Source organism: Scyliorhinus torazame, chromosome 5 (genome assembly GCF_047496885.1).
Source record: "Scyliorhinus torazame isolate Kashiwa2021f chromosome 5, sScyTor2.1, whole genome shotgun sequence".
Lineage (NCBI taxonomy): Eukaryota > Metazoa > Chordata > Chondrichthyes > Carcharhiniformes > Scyliorhinidae > Scyliorhinus > Scyliorhinus torazame.
The window spans coordinates 78,492,851-78,511,152 of NC_092711.1; the positions used below are offsets into that span (position 1 = coordinate 78,492,851).

Below are 18,302 nucleotides of genomic sequence, written 5' to 3' on the forward strand. Positions count from 1 at the left end.
TCCATTTTCACCATTACAGCTTCAACTTGATCTGTACCTAATTTCTGTGTATGTGTCAGTGAGTGTGAAAGAGATGAGGAGCTGAGATGTTCAAACATCCAGGGAAATAGTGTGATAATAAATAAACTTTATTTCTTTAAAAATCACCAGTCAGCCTGCTGCTGAAATGTATTTTAAATAAAGAAATATCACACTGAGGGTAAGAAAATATCACATAAACATCCTGATAATGAACTGGAAAGGACCACTAAATGTAATCAAACGCTGTGTAACCCCCTTCAGGTAGCTAGATAGAGGCTGCAGCCTCTCACACTGAATGTCTACGTGATCTATAGGCACCTCCAGGCCACAAACATCAGCTTCAGCCTGGGAGTGGGTGAAACATTTAAAAAAACGGTTGCCTTTTAACAGGTCACCGGGCACTAGGACCCGGCTGGGAACAGAAACTTTCAGGCCCCGCCCACTCGCTGTTGCATCACCAATACGCCAGCGCATGCGCTCTGCTTCCCCAAGATGGCGGCTGTGAACCAGGGCCTGGTCCCGGGAGAGAGCTGACCGGCGGTGATGTGACCTGAGGATCACCGCACCTCAGGCAAAGGGCCAGGTTGGGAAGGCGGTGCCTTCAGGAATAACTGGGAAGGTGATGTTTGGTCAGTTGCTGCAGTCTGTGTAGTGAAGGTGCTGTCACAGTGGTGTGAGGTGAGGAAGTACAGGATTATCACCCAGCAATGATCAATTAAGGGGAATGTAAATCCAGCTCAGGCTGCTTTCAGATTGGAAAGGGAGCTAAGGTGTGTCCTCAGAGCTGGTGAATGTTGGGGCTTTGGCACGTTCTCTATAAATTCATTCCCTCCCTCCCTCTACCTCTATCTTTAAAGTCGTAGAATTTTACAGCACGGAAAGGGCCCCTTCGGCCCATTCACAATAATCTTTATTATTGTCACAAGAAGGCTTACATCAATACTGCAATGAAGTTACTATCAAAATCCCTGAGTTGCCACATTCCGACACCAGTTCGGATGCACTGAGGAATAATTCAGAATGTCCAATTCACCTAAGAAGCTTGTCTTTCGGTACTTGTGGAAGGAAACCGACGCAGACACGGGCAGAATGTGCAGACTCCGCACAGACAATGACCCAAGCCAGGAATCAAACCCAGGTCCCCGGCGCTGTGAAGCAGCAGTGCTAACCACGATACTACTGTGCCGCCCATAAGATTATTAGATTAGTAGGTCTGCATGAATTGTGTCCCAGGATGCTGTGGTAGGCAAGGGAGGAGATTTCAGGGGCTCTGACTCAAACTTTTAATTTCTGGCCACGAGGGGAGTTGCCAGGTGACTTGAGAACAGCTAATGTGGTCCTATTATTTAAGAAAGGTTGTAGAGATAAGCCAGGGAACTGCAGTCCAGTGAGTCTTACATCAGTGGTAGGGAAACTATTGGAGAAAGTTCTGATGGACTCTATTTCCACTTGGAGAGGTTTGATCAGGAATAGTCAGCATGACTTTGTCAGAGGGAGGTCATGCCTAACAAATTTGATTGTATTTTTTGAGCATGTGACCAGGTGTGTAGATGGGGTTGTGCAGTTGATGTAGTTTACATGGATTTCAATAAAACTTTTGACAAGATCCCACATGGAAGACTTGCGGATAACTCAAAGATTGGTCAGATGGTTAACAGTGAGGTTGAGTGTCTTGGGTTACAGAAAGATATAGACGGAATGGTCAAATGGGCAGAAAAAGTGAACTGACACACTTTGGAAGGGGTAATGTGACCAGGAAGTATTCAATGAACAGCATGACACTGGGAAGTTCTGAGCAACAAAGGGACCTTGGCGTGTTTGTCCAGAGATCTCTGAACATGGAAGGGCAGGTTAATAGGGTGGTGAAAAAGACATATGGGACATTACTGTTCGCATTTCTGGTTGCCACATTATAAGAACTAGAAGCAGGAGTAGGCCATCTGGCCCCTCGAACCTGCTTCCCCATTCAATGAGATCATGGGCTGATCTTTTGTGGACTCAGCTCCACTTTTCGGCCCGAACTCCATAACCCTTAATCCCTTTATTCTTCAAAAAACTATCTATCTTTATCTTAAACACATTTAATGAAGGAACCTCTACTGCTTCACTGGACAAGGAATTCCATAGACTCACAACCCTTTTGGTGAAGAAGTTCCTCCTAAACTCAGTCCTAAATCTACTTCCCCTTATTTTGAGGCTATGCCCCCTAGTTCTGCTTTCACCCGCCAGTGGAAACAACCTGCCCGCATCTATCCTATCTATTCCCTTCACAATCTTTTATGTTTCTATAAGATCCCCCCTCATCCTTCTAAATTCCAACGAGTACAGTCCCAGTCTACTCAACCTCTCCTCGTAATCCAACCCCTTCAGCTCTGGGATTAACCTAGTGAATCTCCTCTGCACACCCTCCACTGCCAATACGTCCTTTCTCAAGTAAGGAGACCAAAACTTAACACAATACTCCAAGTGTGGCCTCACTAACACCTTATAAAATTGCAGCATAACCTCCCTAGTCTTAAACTCCATCCCTCTAGCAATGAAGGACAAAATTCCATTTGCCTTCTTAATCACCTGTTGCACCTGTAAACCAACTCTTTGCGACTCATGCACTAGCACACCCAGGTCTCGCTGCACAGCAGCATGTTTTAATATTTTATCATTTAAATAATAATCCCTTTTGCTGTTATTCCTACCAAAATGGATAACCTCACATTTGTCAACATTGTATTCCATCTGCCAGACCCCAACCCATTCACTTAGCCTATCCAAATCACTATACAGATTTCCAGTATCCTCTGCACTTTTTGCTTTACCACGTATATTAGTGTCGTCTGCAAACTTGGACACATTGCCCTTGGTCCCCAACTCCAAATCATCTATGTAAATTGTGAACAATTGTGGGCCCAACACTGATCCCTGAAGGACACCACTAGCTACTATTTGCCAACCGAGAAACACCCATTAATCCCCACTCTTTGCTTTCTATTAATTAACCAATCCTCTATCCATGCTACTACTTTCCCTATAATGCAATGCATCTTTATCTTATGCAGCAAACTTTTGTGTGGCACCTTGTCAAAGGCTTTCTGGAAATCCAGATGTACCACATCCATTGGCTCCCCGTTATCTACTGCACTGGTAATATAGTCAAAAAAACTACGCTAAATTAGTTAGGCACGACCTGCCCTTTATGAACCCATGCTGCGTCTGCCCAATGGGACAATTATAGGAAGGATATGATTGGAGAGGGTGCAGAGGAGATTCACCAGAATGTTGCACGGGATGGAACATTTATGAAGAGAGGTTGGATAGAACAAACAAAGAACAAAGAAAGTTACAGCACAGGAACAGGCCCTTCGGCCTTCTCAAACCTGCACTGATCATGCTGCCCGTCTAATCTAAAACCTTCTACTCTTCTGGGGTCCCCCATCCTATTCATCTATTTGTCAAGGCGTCCCTTAAATGCCACTGTTATACCTGCTTCCACCACCACCTCTGGCAGTGAGTTCCAGGCACGCACTACCCTCTGTGTAAAAGAATTTCCCTCGTACATCTCTAAACTTTGCCCCTCTCACCTTAAACCTGTGTGCCCCAGTAATTGACTCTTCCACCCTGGAAAAATGTTTCTGACCATCCTCTCTGTCCATGCCCTTCATAATTTTGTCGACTTCTGTCAGGTCACCCCTCAACCTCCGTCGTTCCAGTGAGATCAAACTAAGTTTCTCCAACCTCTCCTCATAGCTAATGCCCTCCATACCAGGCAACATCCTGGTAAATCTTTTCTGTTTCCTCTCCAAAGTCTCCACATCTTTCTGGTTGTGTGGCGACCAGAATTGAACACTATATTCCAAGTGTGGCCGAACTAAGGTTCTGTAAAGCTGCAACATGACTTTTCAATTTTTAAACTCAATGCCCCGGCCGATGAAGGCAAGCATGCCGTATGCCTTCTTGACTACCTTCTCCACTTGCGATGCCATCCTCTTAATGGTTCTGCCATTTGCTGTATCTTTCCCTACTGTATTAGACCTTCCAGAATGCGTTACCTCACATTTGGCTGGATTAAACTCCATCTGCCATCTCTCTGCCCAAGTCTCCGACCGATTTCTATCTTGCAGCATCCTCTGACGGTCCACACCACTGTCCGCAATTCCACTAACCTTTGTGTTGTCTGCAAACTTAGCAATCAAACCAGTTACATTTTCCTCCAAATCACTCATATATCCTACAAACAGCACAGGTCACAGCAGTGATCCCCACGAAACACCACTAGTCACAGCCTTCCACTGCTACCCTCAGTCTTCTATGACCGAGCCAATCCTGTATCTATCTTACCAGTTCAGCTCTGATCCTGTGTGACTTCACCTTCTGTACCAGTCTGCCAAGGGGCTTACTACCTTCATCAATCATCTTCGTCACTCCCTCAAAAAACTCTTATCAAGTTAATGAGACACTACCTCCTCTTCACAAAACCGTGCTGCCTATCACTAATACGTCCACTTGCTTCGAAATGGCAGCAAATCCTGTCTCGAAGAATCCTCTCCAATAATTTCCCTACCACTAATGTAAAGTTCACCGGCTTGTAATTTTCTGGATTATCCTGCATTTTTCTTTTAATTTTCTGGGTTATCCTTAGGCTTGGATTGTTTTCATTGGAGCCGAGAAGGGGGCCGTTGCATGTGTGTGTGTGGGGGGGTTGTGGTGGGGGGGGTTGGGGTGTTGTGGTGGGGGGGTTGGGGGGTTGTGGTGGGTTGGGGGGGGGGCTGCTGATTGAGGTGTACAAGATTATTAGGGGCTTGGACAGGGTGGATAGGGAGCAGCTGTTCCCCTCAGTTAAGATCAGTCACGAGGGACACAAGTTCAAGATGAGGGGAGAAGGTTTAGGGGGGTTTTGAGGAGAAGCCTTGTTACCCAGAGGGTGGTGATGGTTTGGAACCCACTGCCTGGGAGGGTGGTAGAAGTGGGTTGCCGCACATCCTTTAAACACTTGGCACGTCATAACATTCAAGGCTATGGGCGAAGTGCCGGCAAATGGGAATAGATAGGTAGGTCAGGTCCTTTTCACGTGTCGGTGGCCATTCAGACTCAATGGGCCGAAGGGCCTCTTCACTGTTGCTGATGATACAAAGTTCGGTGGCATCGCAGACAGACTAGATAATGGCATAAAATTGTAAGAAGATATTGACAGACTCGGTGAATAGGCAAATTTGTGGCAAATGGAATTCAAAGTAAACAAGTGTGAGGTTATACATTTTGGACCAAAAAAGAATAGAAAAGAGTACTTTCTAAATGGAAAGAGGTTCGGTGCAGTGGATGTCCAAGCTGCAAACCATTCCTCCAGATCCTTGCCCTTCATGGATTTAATGAAGGCCAAGGCAATAGTTGGATTATTGAAAGACTTGACGGAGTTGTTGGATACAATTTTTCGGGAGCAGGATAAAGCCTGACGTAATTCACTCCCCACAGCCTTGAGCTGCCTTTGAACTTCATCGAAGTCTCGAAGCTTCGGTGTTGCTGCCGAAAAGTCTTGAATCCTCACTCCCTCCTGGGGCCAGGTGCCACCTCACCGTACCCGTCTCCAGGACCTTCTTTCAACTTGGGTCACTATCTGTGCAGAGTCTGCACGTTCTCTCCTGTCTGCGTGGGTTTACTCCGGGCTCTCCAGTTTCCTCCCACAGTCCAAAGATGTGCAGGTTAGGTGGATTAGCCAGGATAAATTGCCCTTAGTGTCCAAATAAAAGGTTAGGTGAGGTTACTGGGTTCCGGGGATGGGGTGGAGGTATGGGCTTGGCTGGGGTGCTGTTTCCAAGGCACAGACCCGATGGGCCGAGTGGCCTCTTTCTGCACTGTAAATTCTATGATGACCATCTGACAGACCAATGACTCGGATGTTCTTTCTGTGACCCTCAGTTCTCCAAATCCTCCAGGACCTCCGCCAGCCACTCGGCTGGTTTTCAAAGGATTGAATTCTTAGGCGGGATTCTCCACCCCCACGGCGAAGTGGCTGCGCCGTTGTGAACACCGTCGAAGTTCACGACGGTGCGGAACGGCCCCGGTCCCGACCGATTCAGGCCCTGACAATGGGCCAGTATCGGGGCCGCGTCATCTACCCGCGCCAGGCCTTGTCGCCCACATAAAAGCGGCGCTGCATAGATGACGCGGCCGGCGCCGCATAACGGACATCATCCGCGCATGCACGGGTTGGTCAGCGCCAACCCGCGCATGCGTGGTTGCCGTCCTCTCTAAGTCCGCCCCTCAAGAAGATGGCGGACGGATCTTGCGGGGCCGCAGAAGGAAGGAGGTCCTCCTTCAGAGAGGATGGCCCGAAGATCGGTGGGCACCGATCGCGGGCCACCCCACATCTGAGGTACGCCCCGGTGCAGGATCCCCCCTCGCCCCCCCCGCAGGCCGACCCCCCCAGCGTTCACACACAGCCCACGACTGCAGCGACCAGGTGTGGACGGCGCCGGGGGGAACCCGCCGTTTTGGCCTGGCCGCCCGGCCCATCCGGGCCTCAGAATAGCGGGGGTGCCGGAGAATCGCCATTTTGGGTGCCTCCAGCGATTCTCCGGCCTGCGGCCCGCGAAACTCGACCGGGCCATTCCTGCTGCTTGGGAGGAATTTTGGCGGCCCAGGCGATTCTCCCAACCGGCGTGGGAGTGGAGAATCGCGCCCCTTGTCTCCGTCGAGGAGGCATCTTGCTGAACATTCAGGATTCTCTCCTCCGGATCATCGAGCCTTTCATGGCGTTTTGTAGCTGGTCCTCATGAGGACACAGATATTGAGTCAGCACACTCCGCCTCTGGTCAATAACACGGATAATGTCGGCAGTCATCATTTTCACCGCCTCCCAGAGAGCGGGGTCGAGAGACCTCCTGAGGGTCAGGCTGCCATGTTGAAAAGGCGGCTCCTTTTCCGCTGAATCCACCTGCGCTGTTTTATCGACGCATTTCTTGACTCTTTTTGGCATAATCCTACCAAACTGAACCCTGGCGTCTTCCAGGGACTTGATCACAATATTAATTCAAGGATTAGGTAGATGAGTGCCAGGCAATCAGGTAAGTGACAGATTATAGGTGAGTGGTGCCAGAACCTGCGGAAAAACAGCTACTCCCGCACCCATATCATAAACCCGACATCCCCCCCCACAACACAGACTTCTGATTGATGAGGGTTATGTGGAACTGGCAGGTAAATGGAGAGAACGCTGAGATGAGGAGGGATTTCTTTACTCGAGGATGTGGTGAAGCTTTGGAATTCTGTACCCCAGAGGATTTACAGTGCAGAAGGAGGCCATTTGGCCCATTGATTCTGCACCGCCCTTGGAAAGAGCACCCTACTTAAGCCCACACCTCCACCTATCCCCGTAACCCAATAACCCCATCTAACCTTTTTCACACTAAGGGCAATTTAGCATGGCCAATCCACCTAACCGGCACATCTTTGGACCATGGGAGCAAACCGGAGCACCCGGAGGAAACCCACGCAGACACAGAGAGAACATGCAGACTCTGCACAGACAGTGACCCAAGCCGGGAATCAAACCTGCAACCCTGGAGCTGTGAAGCTACAGTGCTAACCACTGTGATATGGGGGATAGTGTGGGAAAACAGTGCTGAACTTGGTCAGCCAATGATCCCATTGAATGGTTCAGGCTCGATGGTCCGAATGGCCGATTGCAGCTCATATTTGTTGTGATCTCCTGGATAGGAAGCTGTGAGCTGAGCTTGGATCTGTGTAGGAATCTGTAATTGATGGGATCTTAACCTGTCGAACTACGCCAAGTTTGGGGGAAGTTTAGTTGATGAATCAAAGTCCTGGCGCAATACGACAAGTTGTAAGATTTGTAATATTTTTGGACTATGCCAAGTTGTTCGATTCCTTGTATTATTCGACTGTGTAAAGTTGAAGGAATTTATATTATCTCTGCTATTCGGTTACCAGTAGCACTTTGCGAATACTGGGACTCAGCAGAAACTTCAGTCAAACTTCTCAGGTGCCAAAAAGAATTGTTTTATTTGTAGTCGCTTGATTACAATTTGAAAGTCATTTAAAAGGCAATTCATAGACAATTCGAAGCTTTCAGAGAATTACAGGCATTATCTCTTTTGCTTAGGCAGACAGCTCGAAAGTAACTTTTAAACGGTCAAAGTCTGGCAATGAAACATGAAAAGAGAGAGAGAGCTAATCTTCAGCTAAACTCAAACTCAAAAGTAGACTAACAGACTGACAGAACCCCCCAAAAGACATCTCACATTAACAGACAGAAAGACTATTAAGGACAAAACTGACTAAACTAACAGAAAGACAACACAACACAAAGACACTACAGAAAGACACACTGACAGAATCAAAGACAGAAATTAAGGACAGACAACACCCAAAAGACAACACCCAAAAATGGCGGGGGGAAACTTTTCAGTTATACACTTTCATATCTGTCTTAAGTCATCTAATCACACCCCAATATAATCCTAATTGGTTTAGGTTAGACTCAAACACATTTGATTTGATGGCAAGCCGTCCATCTTCAATGTGCAACATCAGCTTTTTAATTGTTTCATGTCTACATGTTATGGAATGTGATATTCTGCTAATCTTTACCAGTAATAGACTGGTTGTAAACTGGCTTGGCTAATGTAACAATTGAGACTTCATATCGAGAAAGATTGAGTGAAATATATATGATTCAATGCTCTTACAAACTGCATTGGACTCCTGCCACCTCGTTGCCATGGAATTCAGTCCTTGTCCTTGACAATTAGCACAAGCAGTGTCAAATTGTCTTGCAACTGTGCTGTTATAACCTATAGTGGAATTTTATGCATTTGCCAGAACAACGGACTTCCGTAAAAGTGAATTATGCTGTATAAATGGGTATTTAAAACTGGGGCCTAATATTTATGCTTAAACAGCTATCTTTTACCTATACTAGTTGTATTCGAAATACCTGGCTTCTACAATCTGTCAATCAGCCTGAATTAGCACAATCAGGAGAATTAGGAGGGTCATTGGATACAGCAGAGTGAGGATGGAGGGAGAGTGTATAGGAGGGAGATTTACAGCTTTCGGGGAATAAGAGAGGAAAACATGTTCCATAGAAATGAGAATTGTTGTTCTACGTTTCTGTCCTGTACTGTCAGTGATGAATTTTGTAAATTGTTTTTACAGGATATTCCATGAGGAGGAATTACAGACAGAAATCTCAAACATTACGTCTCGATCTGACAGTCACTCGATTCCCTGGAACCTGAATATCATCGGCCTTTGAATCTAGAAGGAGAAATGTTTGCCCGAACTGTCAGCTAAAGATTTCAAACATCAGTGTGACTGGAAAAGCACCGAGACCCACACAACACACATCCAAGTGAGAGAGTTCCAGTGAACTGACTGTGGAAACATCAGTGTGACTGGAAAAGCACCGAGACCCACACAACACACCCGAGAGAGAGAGTTCATAGACTCCCAGAATTTTCAGTGCAGAAGGAGACCGTTTGGCCCATCAAGTCTGCACCATCCCTTGGAAAGATCACCCTGCCTAAGCCCACACCTTCATCCTATCACCGTAACCGAATAACCCCATCCAACCTTTTTCAACACTAAGGGCAATTTAGCATGGCCAATCCACCTAACCCGCACATCTTTGGACTGTGGGAGGAAACGGAGCACCCGGAGCAAACCCACGCAGACACGGGGAGAACGTGCAGACAGTTCCAGTGAACTGTCTGAGGAAACCAGTTACACAGCCTGAATAAACATAACATTCACAGCAGGGAGAGACCATACACGTGTTGTGTCTGTGGAAGAGGTTTCAATTGATCATCCAACCTGGAGAGACACGAGGCAACCCAAATCATGGGGAATCCGTGGAAATGTGGGGACTGTGGGAAGGGATTCCAAGCCCCATCTCAGCTGGAGATTCATCGACGCAGTCACACTGAGGAGAGGCCATTCTCCTGCTCTCAGTGTGGGAAGGGATTCATTGATTCATCCACCCTGCGGAAACATCAGCGAGTTCACACTGGGGAGAGGCCGTTCACCTGCTCTCAGTGTGGGAAGGGATTCAGTCAATTATCTAACCTTCAGGCACACCAGCGAGTTCACACTGGGGAGAGGCCATTCACCTGTTCTCAGTGTGGGCAAAGATTCACTCACTTATCCCACCTGCGCACTCACCAGCGAGTTCACACTGGAGAGAGGCCATTCATCTGCTCTCAGTGTGGGAAAGGATTTACTGAGTTATCCGCCCTGCAGAGACACCAGCGAATTCACACTGGGGAGAGGCCATTCACCTGCTCCCAGTGCGGGAAGGGATTCATTGATTCATCCACCCTGCGGATCCATCAGCAATTTCACACTGGGGAGAGGCCATTCACCTGCTCTCAGTGTGGGAAGGGATTCACTCAGTCATCCGGCTTGCAGTCACACCAGCGAATTCACACTGGGGAGAGGCCATTCACCTGCTCTCAGTGTGGGAAGGGATTCACTCAGTTATCCACCCTGCAGAAACACCAGAGAGTTCACACTGGGGAGAGACCGTTCACCTGCTCTCAGTGTGGGAAGGGATTTACTCAGTTATCCAACCTGCATTCACACCAGCGAGTTCACACTGGAGAGAAGCCATTCACCTGCCCTCAGTGTGGGAAGGGACTCACTCGGTTATCTCACTTGCGGACACACCAGCGAGTTCACGCTGGGGAGAGGTCCTTCACTTCTCAATGTGCGATGGGATTGCATACTTCATCGCACCTGCTGTGATGCCAAGAATTTCACAATTGAGTACAGTGGTTGGATTCTGCTGTTACTGTTTCTGCTCTACATCCAGGACTACGTTTTGTTCATTCTGACAGGTAGTCAATGGGGATGGTTGGAGGGTTTCTTTCTGCTGGACTGACCAGTCTCATCACTTTGCCTCCAGTGGGCTGATGCCCTTTGAGCTTTGTAGGTAATACCTGGCTTCAAATTGCACAAGAATCACAGAGTGAAAGGATGTTGGGAAGTGTGAAGATATTTAGTTGCTATTTCTGTTTGGAACCCCCAAAGCATGCCACGTTGCCATGGAGATGGGCCCTGGTGGTTACATGATTCTTTTGTTTAATTTATCTGGGCGTTCCTCACAGAAGAAAACTATCAGGGTGTGAGAGGTATGTTGTCGGAGGTGGTCTGGGAAACTGATTGGTACAGGGAATACCTAATATTTAAGGAATTATTACATATTTATCAGGGGTCAGTTTGCTCAGTTGGTTGGACGACTCTTTGTGATGCAGAGCAAGGCCAACAGTGAGGATTCAACTCCCGTACAGGCTGAGTTTATTCATGAAGGCCCCACCTTCTCAACCAGGCCCCTCGTCTGAGGTGTGCTGACCCTCGGGTTAAATCACCTCCAGTCAGCTCCCTCTCTGTCAAAGGGGAGAGCACCCTATGATCCTCTGGGATTTTTGTGACTTTTAATTTGCATATATACAACAAATATAGATTCTTTTAAGGAACAAAAATCCAACCGGAAACGTGATGCAACCATAGCGAACAAGAAAAGTTAAAGATCCCATGAGCTCCATTAGAATTCAGCAAAGGAGGACCAAGAAACTGATGAGAGCAAACTGGTGAGAAACATAAAAACCGACTGGAAAAACTTCCACAGGAATGTGGAAAGGAAAAGATTAGCAAAGACCAATGTGGGTCCATTCCAGGCAGAGACAGGAGAGTTTAGAATGGGGAGTAAGGAAATGGCAGAGAAACTAAACAATGTGTGTCTGTCTTCACAGAGGAAGATACAGAAATTGTCCCCAACACACCAGAGAACCAAGGGACTGGCAGAGATTAGTATTGGTGAAAAAGTAGTACTGGAGAAATTAATGGGACTGAAAGTGAATAAATCCCCAAAAGCTGATGATCTACATCCCAGAGTGTTGAAAGAGGAGGCTGTAGAGATCTCTATTCCTCATTCTAAATTCTCCTGACTCTATCTGGAATGGACAAACCTTTGTCTGAGCCAAACGTTTCCTTATTACGTAGCCACAGAAACTTTTACAGTCCATTTTTACATATTTTGCCAATTCACATTCTATTCTATTCTCCCTTTGTTTCTCAGTGTCTTGGTTGAAGAACTGAAGTAAATCCTCGGGAATGAATCATCACTTTGGACAGGTCCTGAGACAATTAAGTTTTGACTTCCAGGACAGAGTTACTAAAATCGTGGAGTGTGAATTTAGATTGTGCAAAAAGGCAAAGTTCTTGTTTATAGTTTACTGTGTAGGTTTCTGAGTTAAAGTAGCTTCTAGTTTGTTTGTTGCATTAAAAGCCAGGAAACTTGAAGTCCCGTCATGTGATCCTTTAATTTGTGGACTGGGAATTTGATTTTTTCCAAGAAGTTGCTGACCTTTATGGGGGTCCTAATCCACAAGTTTTGTCTTCCTATTTGACCCTCGGGCACCTTTCTGTCTCTATTGCTCGTGTCAATGACAGCCAGGTGATGGAGCTGAGGGCTGAATTTAGCTGAGAATAACAGGGCTTGTTCCCCAGTTGGGAAACTGCCATGGGCGTCGCTAATAGAGACAGGAAGCTGCTGGGGGACTGACTGGGAACTGTACCTCCAACCAATCAGGGGTGAGGGTGACCGGGGCTGATGGTGATGTGACCCCCAGGGTTCAGTGCCCCTGTGTCCAAAGCGGGGAGTCATGGGAACAAGGTACAGAGGAGCCGAAGGGAAACCATTTGGGACCAGAACATTGTGAACATCCTGTTACTCAGGTTGTCTTTGATCCTCAAGTAATTTTCTGTTAGTGTTTTTAACGATGTTCTGTTTCGTCAATAAACTTTTAACAGGAAAATATTTGAATTTGTTGGACTTTTCCTGATTAAATTTGTTCACTTTCGGGAAAGTGGGTGAGAGGGTTTAACAGGCTCTTTAACAGAAAGTGAGTCCCTCTAAGGTAATTGGCAAAGGAGCCAGAGGGGTAGAGGAGATTTGAATTTTCTTTTGACACAGTGTTTGAAAATGGGTTCAGGGAATCAATCGTGACTGACTAATTTGTCAAGGTTCACTGAGGAAGTAACAAGGGATGTCAATAAAGGGGAACCTGTAGATGTGCTTTATCTGGATTTCCAGAAGGTATTTCCCAAGGTGTCACATCAAAGGTTAGTGCAGAAAATAAGAGCTCATGGTGTGGAGTCAACATATCAGCATGGATAGAGGATTGGTTAACTGACAGGAAGCAGCCAGTAGGTATAAATGGGTCATTTCTGGGTGGGTAAGATGTGACAAGTGGAATGTCACCAGGATCAGTGCTGGGCTCTCACCCATTTACAATCTGTATGAATGTGTTGGATGATGGGATTGAATGTCTGGCGGCTAAATTTTCTGAAGCCTCAACAACAGGTAGGAAAGTAATTTGTGAAGTGGGTTTAAGGAGTCTGCAAAGGACTACAAATAGGTTAAGTGAGTGGGCAAAAACCTGACAGATTTTTGAGCATAATTTGGGAAAATGTGAATTGTCCACTTTGTCAGGAAGTATTAAATAAAACAATATTATTTAAATGGAGAGAGATGCAGAACTCTGAGTTACAGAGGCATCGGGGGTGCCCAATCCCAAGTTAGTCTGCAGGTACAGCAAGTACAGGAAGGTCAATGGAATATTATTGTTTATTGCAAAGGAAATCTAATATAAATGTAGGGATGTTTTGCTGCAGTTGTATAGAGTCAGAGCGGTTTACAGCATGAAAACAGGCCCTTCGGCCCAACTTGTCCATGCCGCCCAGTTTTTACCACTGAGCTAGTCCCAATTGCCCGCATTTGGCCCATATCCTTCTATACCCAGCTTTCCCATATAACTGTCTAAATGCTTTTTAAAAGACAACATTATACCCGTCTCTACTACTGCCACTGGCAACTCGTTCCAGATACACGCCACCCTCTGTGTGAAACAATTGCCCCTTTGAGCCCTTTTGTATCTCCCCTCTTACCGTAAACGTATAGACTTATATAAGATCACTTCTGAGCCTCCTGCACTCCAGGGAAAAAGTCCCAGCTTCTCCTTATAACTAAAACCATCAAGTCCCGGTAGCATCCGAATAAATATTTTCTGCACTATTTCTAGTTTAATAATATCCTCTCGAAAAAAGGTTGACCAGAACTGTACACAGTACTCCATTTGTGGCCTTACTAATGTCTTATACAACTTCAGCAAGACGGCCCAACTCCTGTATTCAATGTTCCAGCAAAGATCAGTGGGAGACTAGAAGACTGGGAAATCTTTAGGGGGCAACAGAAAGCTACTAAAAAAGCTATAAAGAAGAGTAAGATAGATTATGAGAGTAAACTTGCTCAGAATATAAAAACAGACAGTAAAAGTTTCTACAAATAGATAAAACAAAAAAGAGTGGCTAAGGTAAATATTGGTCCTTTAGAGGATGAGAAGGGAGATTTAATAATGGGAGATGAGGAAATGGCTGAGGAACTGAACAGGTTTTTTGGGTCGGTCTTCACAGTGGAAGACACAAATAACATGCCGGTGACTGATGGAAATAAGGCTATGACAGGTGAGGACCTTGAGAGGATTGTTATCACCAAGGAGGTAATGATGGGCAAGCTAATGGGGCTAAAGGTAGACAAGTCTCCTGGACCTGATGGAATGCATCCCAGAGTGCTAAAAGAGATGGCTAGGGAAATTGCAAATGCACTAGTGATAATTTACCAAAATTCACTAGACTCTGGGGTGGTCCCGGCAGATTGGAAATGAGCAAATGTGACATCACTGTTTAAAAAAGGAGGTAGGCTGGAGATGGCGTACTGTAAGGGAACGAGCCTAAAAGCGCTGGTGATGGCGCCGCTACCGTTCTCCCCGAAAAGGTACACCACAAACCCAGTGGTGGTGGCGACCTTGAAGATCTGGGGGCAGTGGAGACGACATAGGGAAGCGACGGGTGCCTCAGTGTGGTCCCCGATAAGGAATAACCATAGGTTCGTCCCGGGGAGGATAGGTGGGGGATTTCAATGTTGGCAGCGAGCAGGAATTAGGAAGCTGAAGGAACTGTTTGTGGACGGGACGTTTGCGAGTTTGTGAGCATTGGAAGACAAATATAACTTGCCACCAGGGAATGCTTTCCGATACATGCAAGTGAGGGCGTTTATGAGGCAACAGATAAGGGAATTTCCACGGCTCCCGACGCAAGGGGTCCAGGATAGAGTGATTTCGGGGGCATGGGTTGGAGAATGTAAAGTGTCTGAAATATACAGGGAGATGAGAGACGAGTGGGAGGCGATGGTAGAGGAGCTGAAGGGAAAATGGGAAGAGGAGCTGGGGGAAGAGATTGAGGAGGGGCTGTGGGCAGATGCCCTAAGTAGGCTAAATTCCTCGTCCTCGTGTGCCAGGCTTAGCCTGATTCAATTTAAGGTTCTACACAGAGCGCATATGACGGGAGCAAGACTGAGCAGGTTTTTTGGGGTGGAGGACAGGTGTGGGAGGTGCTCGGGAAGCTCGGCGAACCACACTCACATGTTCTGGTCGTGTCCGGCACTGCATGAGTTCTGGGAAGGTGTGGCAAGAGTGAGCTCAAAGGTGGTGGGGGTCCGGGTCAAACCAAGCTGGGGGTTGGCTATATTTGGGGTTGCAGAAGAACCGGGAGTGCAGGAGGCGAGAGAGGCCGACGTCTTGGCGTCTTGGCCTTTGCGTCCCTAGTATCCCGGCGAAGGATTCTACTTATGTGGAAAGAAGCGAAGCCCCTGGGCGTGGAGGCCTGGATAAACGACATGGCAGGGTTCATAAGACTGGAACGAATAAAATATGCGTTACGAGGATCGGCTCAGGGGTTCACCAGGCGGTGGCAACCGTTCCTTGACTATCTCGCGGAACGATAATGGAAAAACAGAAAAGACAGCAGCAGCAACGTCGGGGGGGGGGGGGGGGGGGTGGTAGTAGTATTATTCCGTGTTTTTGTTTTTTCTTAGTTAATTGTTGATATTTGCTTTTTGTTTATTTTTTTTCCATCTGTTGTTAGTTTAATATATTATTTAAATAACGTTTAATGTATATTCTTTTATTAAGTTGTAAAAACGGAAAATCTTTGTTTGAAAAACTTCAATAAAATATATTTTTTTAAAAAGGAGGTAGGCAGAAAGCGGGTAATTATAGACCAGTGAGCTTAACTTCGGTAGTAGGGAAGATGCTGGAATCTATCATCAAGGAAGAAATAGCGAGGCACCCGGATGGAAATTGACCCATTGGGCAGACGCAGCATGGGTTCATAAAGGGCAGGTCGTGCCTAACTAATTTAGTGGAATTTTTTGAGGATATTAACAGTGCAGTAGATAACGGGGAGCCAATGGATGTGGTATATCTGGATTTCCAGAAAGCCTTTGACAAGGTGCCACACAAAAGGTTACTGCATAAGATAAAGATGCATTGCATTAAGGGGAAAGTAGTAGCATGGATAGAGGATTGGTTAATTAATAGAAACCAAAGAGTGGGGATTAATAGGTGTTTCTCTGGTTGGCAATCAGTAGCTAGTGGTGTCCGTCAGGGATCAGTGTTGGGCCCACAACTGTTCACAATTTACATAGATGATTTGGAGTTGGGACCAAGGGCAATGTGTCCAAGTTTGCAGACGACACTAAGAGAAGTGGTAAAGCAAAAAGTGCAGAGGATACTGGAAGTCTGCAGAGGGATTTGGATAGGCTAAGTGAATCGGCTACGGTCTGGCAGATGGAATACAATGTTGACAAATGTGAGATTATCCATTTTGGTAGGAATAACAGCAAAAGGAATTATTATTTAAATGATAAAACATTAAAACATGCTGCTGTGCAGCGAGACCTGGGTGTGCTCGTGCATGAGTCGCAAAAAGTTGGTTTACAGGTGCAACAGGTGATTAAGAAGGCAAATGGAATTTTGTCCTTCATTGCTAGAGGGATGGAGTTTAAGACTAGGGAGGTTATGCTGCAATTGTATAAGGTGTTAGTGAGGCCACACCTGGAGTATTGTGTTCAGTTTTGGTCTCCTTACTTGAGAAAGGACGTACTGGCACTGGAGGGTGTGCAGAGGAAATTCACTAGGTTAATCCCAGAGCTGAAGGGGTTGGATTATGAGGAGAGGTTGAGTAGACTGGGACTGTACTCATTGGAATTTAGAAGGATGAGGGGGGATCTTATAGAAACATATAAGATTATGAAGGGAATAGATAGGATAGATGCGGGCAGGTTGTTTCCACTGGCGGGTGAAAGCAGAACTAGGGGGCATAGCCTCAAAATAAGGGGAAGTAGATTTAGGACTGAGTTTAGGAGGAACTTCTTCACCCAAAGGGTTGTGAATGGGCTAGGGTCTGTGAATCTATGGAATTCCTTGCCCAGTGAAGCAGTAGAGGTTCCATCATTGAATGTTTTTAAGGTAAAGATAGATAGTTTTTTGAAGAATAAAGGGATTATGGGTTATGGTGTTCGGGCCGGAAAGTGGAGCTGAGTCCACAAAAGATCAGCCATGATCTCATTGAATGGTGGAGCAGGCTCGAGGGGCCAGATGGCCTACTCCTGCTCCTAGTTCTTATGTTCTTATGTTCAATGAAACCAAATATGCCGAATGCCATCTTCACCACCCTGTCCACCCGTGACTCCACTTTCAAGGAGCTATGAACCTGTACTTGGAGATCTCATTGTTGTATAACTCTCCCCAACTCCCGACCATTAACTGAGTAGGTCCTGCCCCGATTCGATCAACCAAAATGTATCACCTGACATTTATCTAAATTAAACTCCATCTGCCATTCATTGGCCCACTGGCACAAATGATCAAGATCCCGTTGCAATCCTAGATAACCTTCACTGTCCACTATGCTACAAATCTTGGTATCATCTGCCAACTTACTAACCATGCCTCCTACATTCTCACCCAAATCATTAATATAAACAACAAATAACAGTGGACCCAGCACCGATCACTGAGGCACACCGCTGGTCCCAGGCCTCCAGTTTGAAAAAAACCCTCTACAACCACCCTGTGTCTTCTGTCGCCAAGCCAATTTTGTATCCAATTGGCAACCTCACCCTGGATTCCGTGAGATTTAACCTTGTGCAAAAAACTACCATGCTGTACCTTGTCAAAGGCCTTGCTAAAGTCCATGTCGACAACGTCAACTGCACTGCCCTGATCTACCATCAAAAAATTCAATCAAATTCGTGAGACATGGGGCAGGATTCTCCGAGCCCCGGGCCGGAGAATTGCCGCAACTGCGCCACGCCACCCCGAGGAGCGGAGAATCGGTGCCATTTGCGCCAATGCGTTTGGCGCGCTGCT

General features: G+C 46.4%; 1 protein-coding gene across 2 annotated transcripts; it reads left to right on the forward strand.

Annotated features, from left to right (window-relative positions):
- Positions 1 to 485: 485 nt before the first annotated feature.
- On the forward strand, positions 486 to 13,723 carry LOC140421432 (uncharacterized). 2 transcript variants are annotated; one of them, XM_072506137.1, is made up of 2 exons: positions 486 to 640; positions 9,190 to 13,723. In XM_072506137.1, exon 2 carries the CDS (start codon positions 9,874 to 9,876, stop codon positions 10,774 to 10,776), a length of 903 nt encoding a protein of 300 aa, XP_072362238.1. In that variant the 5' UTR covers positions 486 to 640; positions 9,190 to 9,873; the 3' UTR covers positions 10,777 to 13,723. The 2 variants fall into 2 exon arrangements, with proteins under 2 accessions (XP_072362238.1, XP_072362237.1); XM_072506136.1 differs by having other exon boundaries at positions 633 to 699.
- Positions 13,724 to 18,302: the final 4,579 nt, after the last annotated feature.

Coding starts and splice junctions, on each gene's coding strand:
- LOC140421432 (XM_072506137.1), top strand. CDS start 9,874: ATGGGGAATCCGTGGAAATGTGGGGACTGTGGGAAGGGATTCCAAGCC.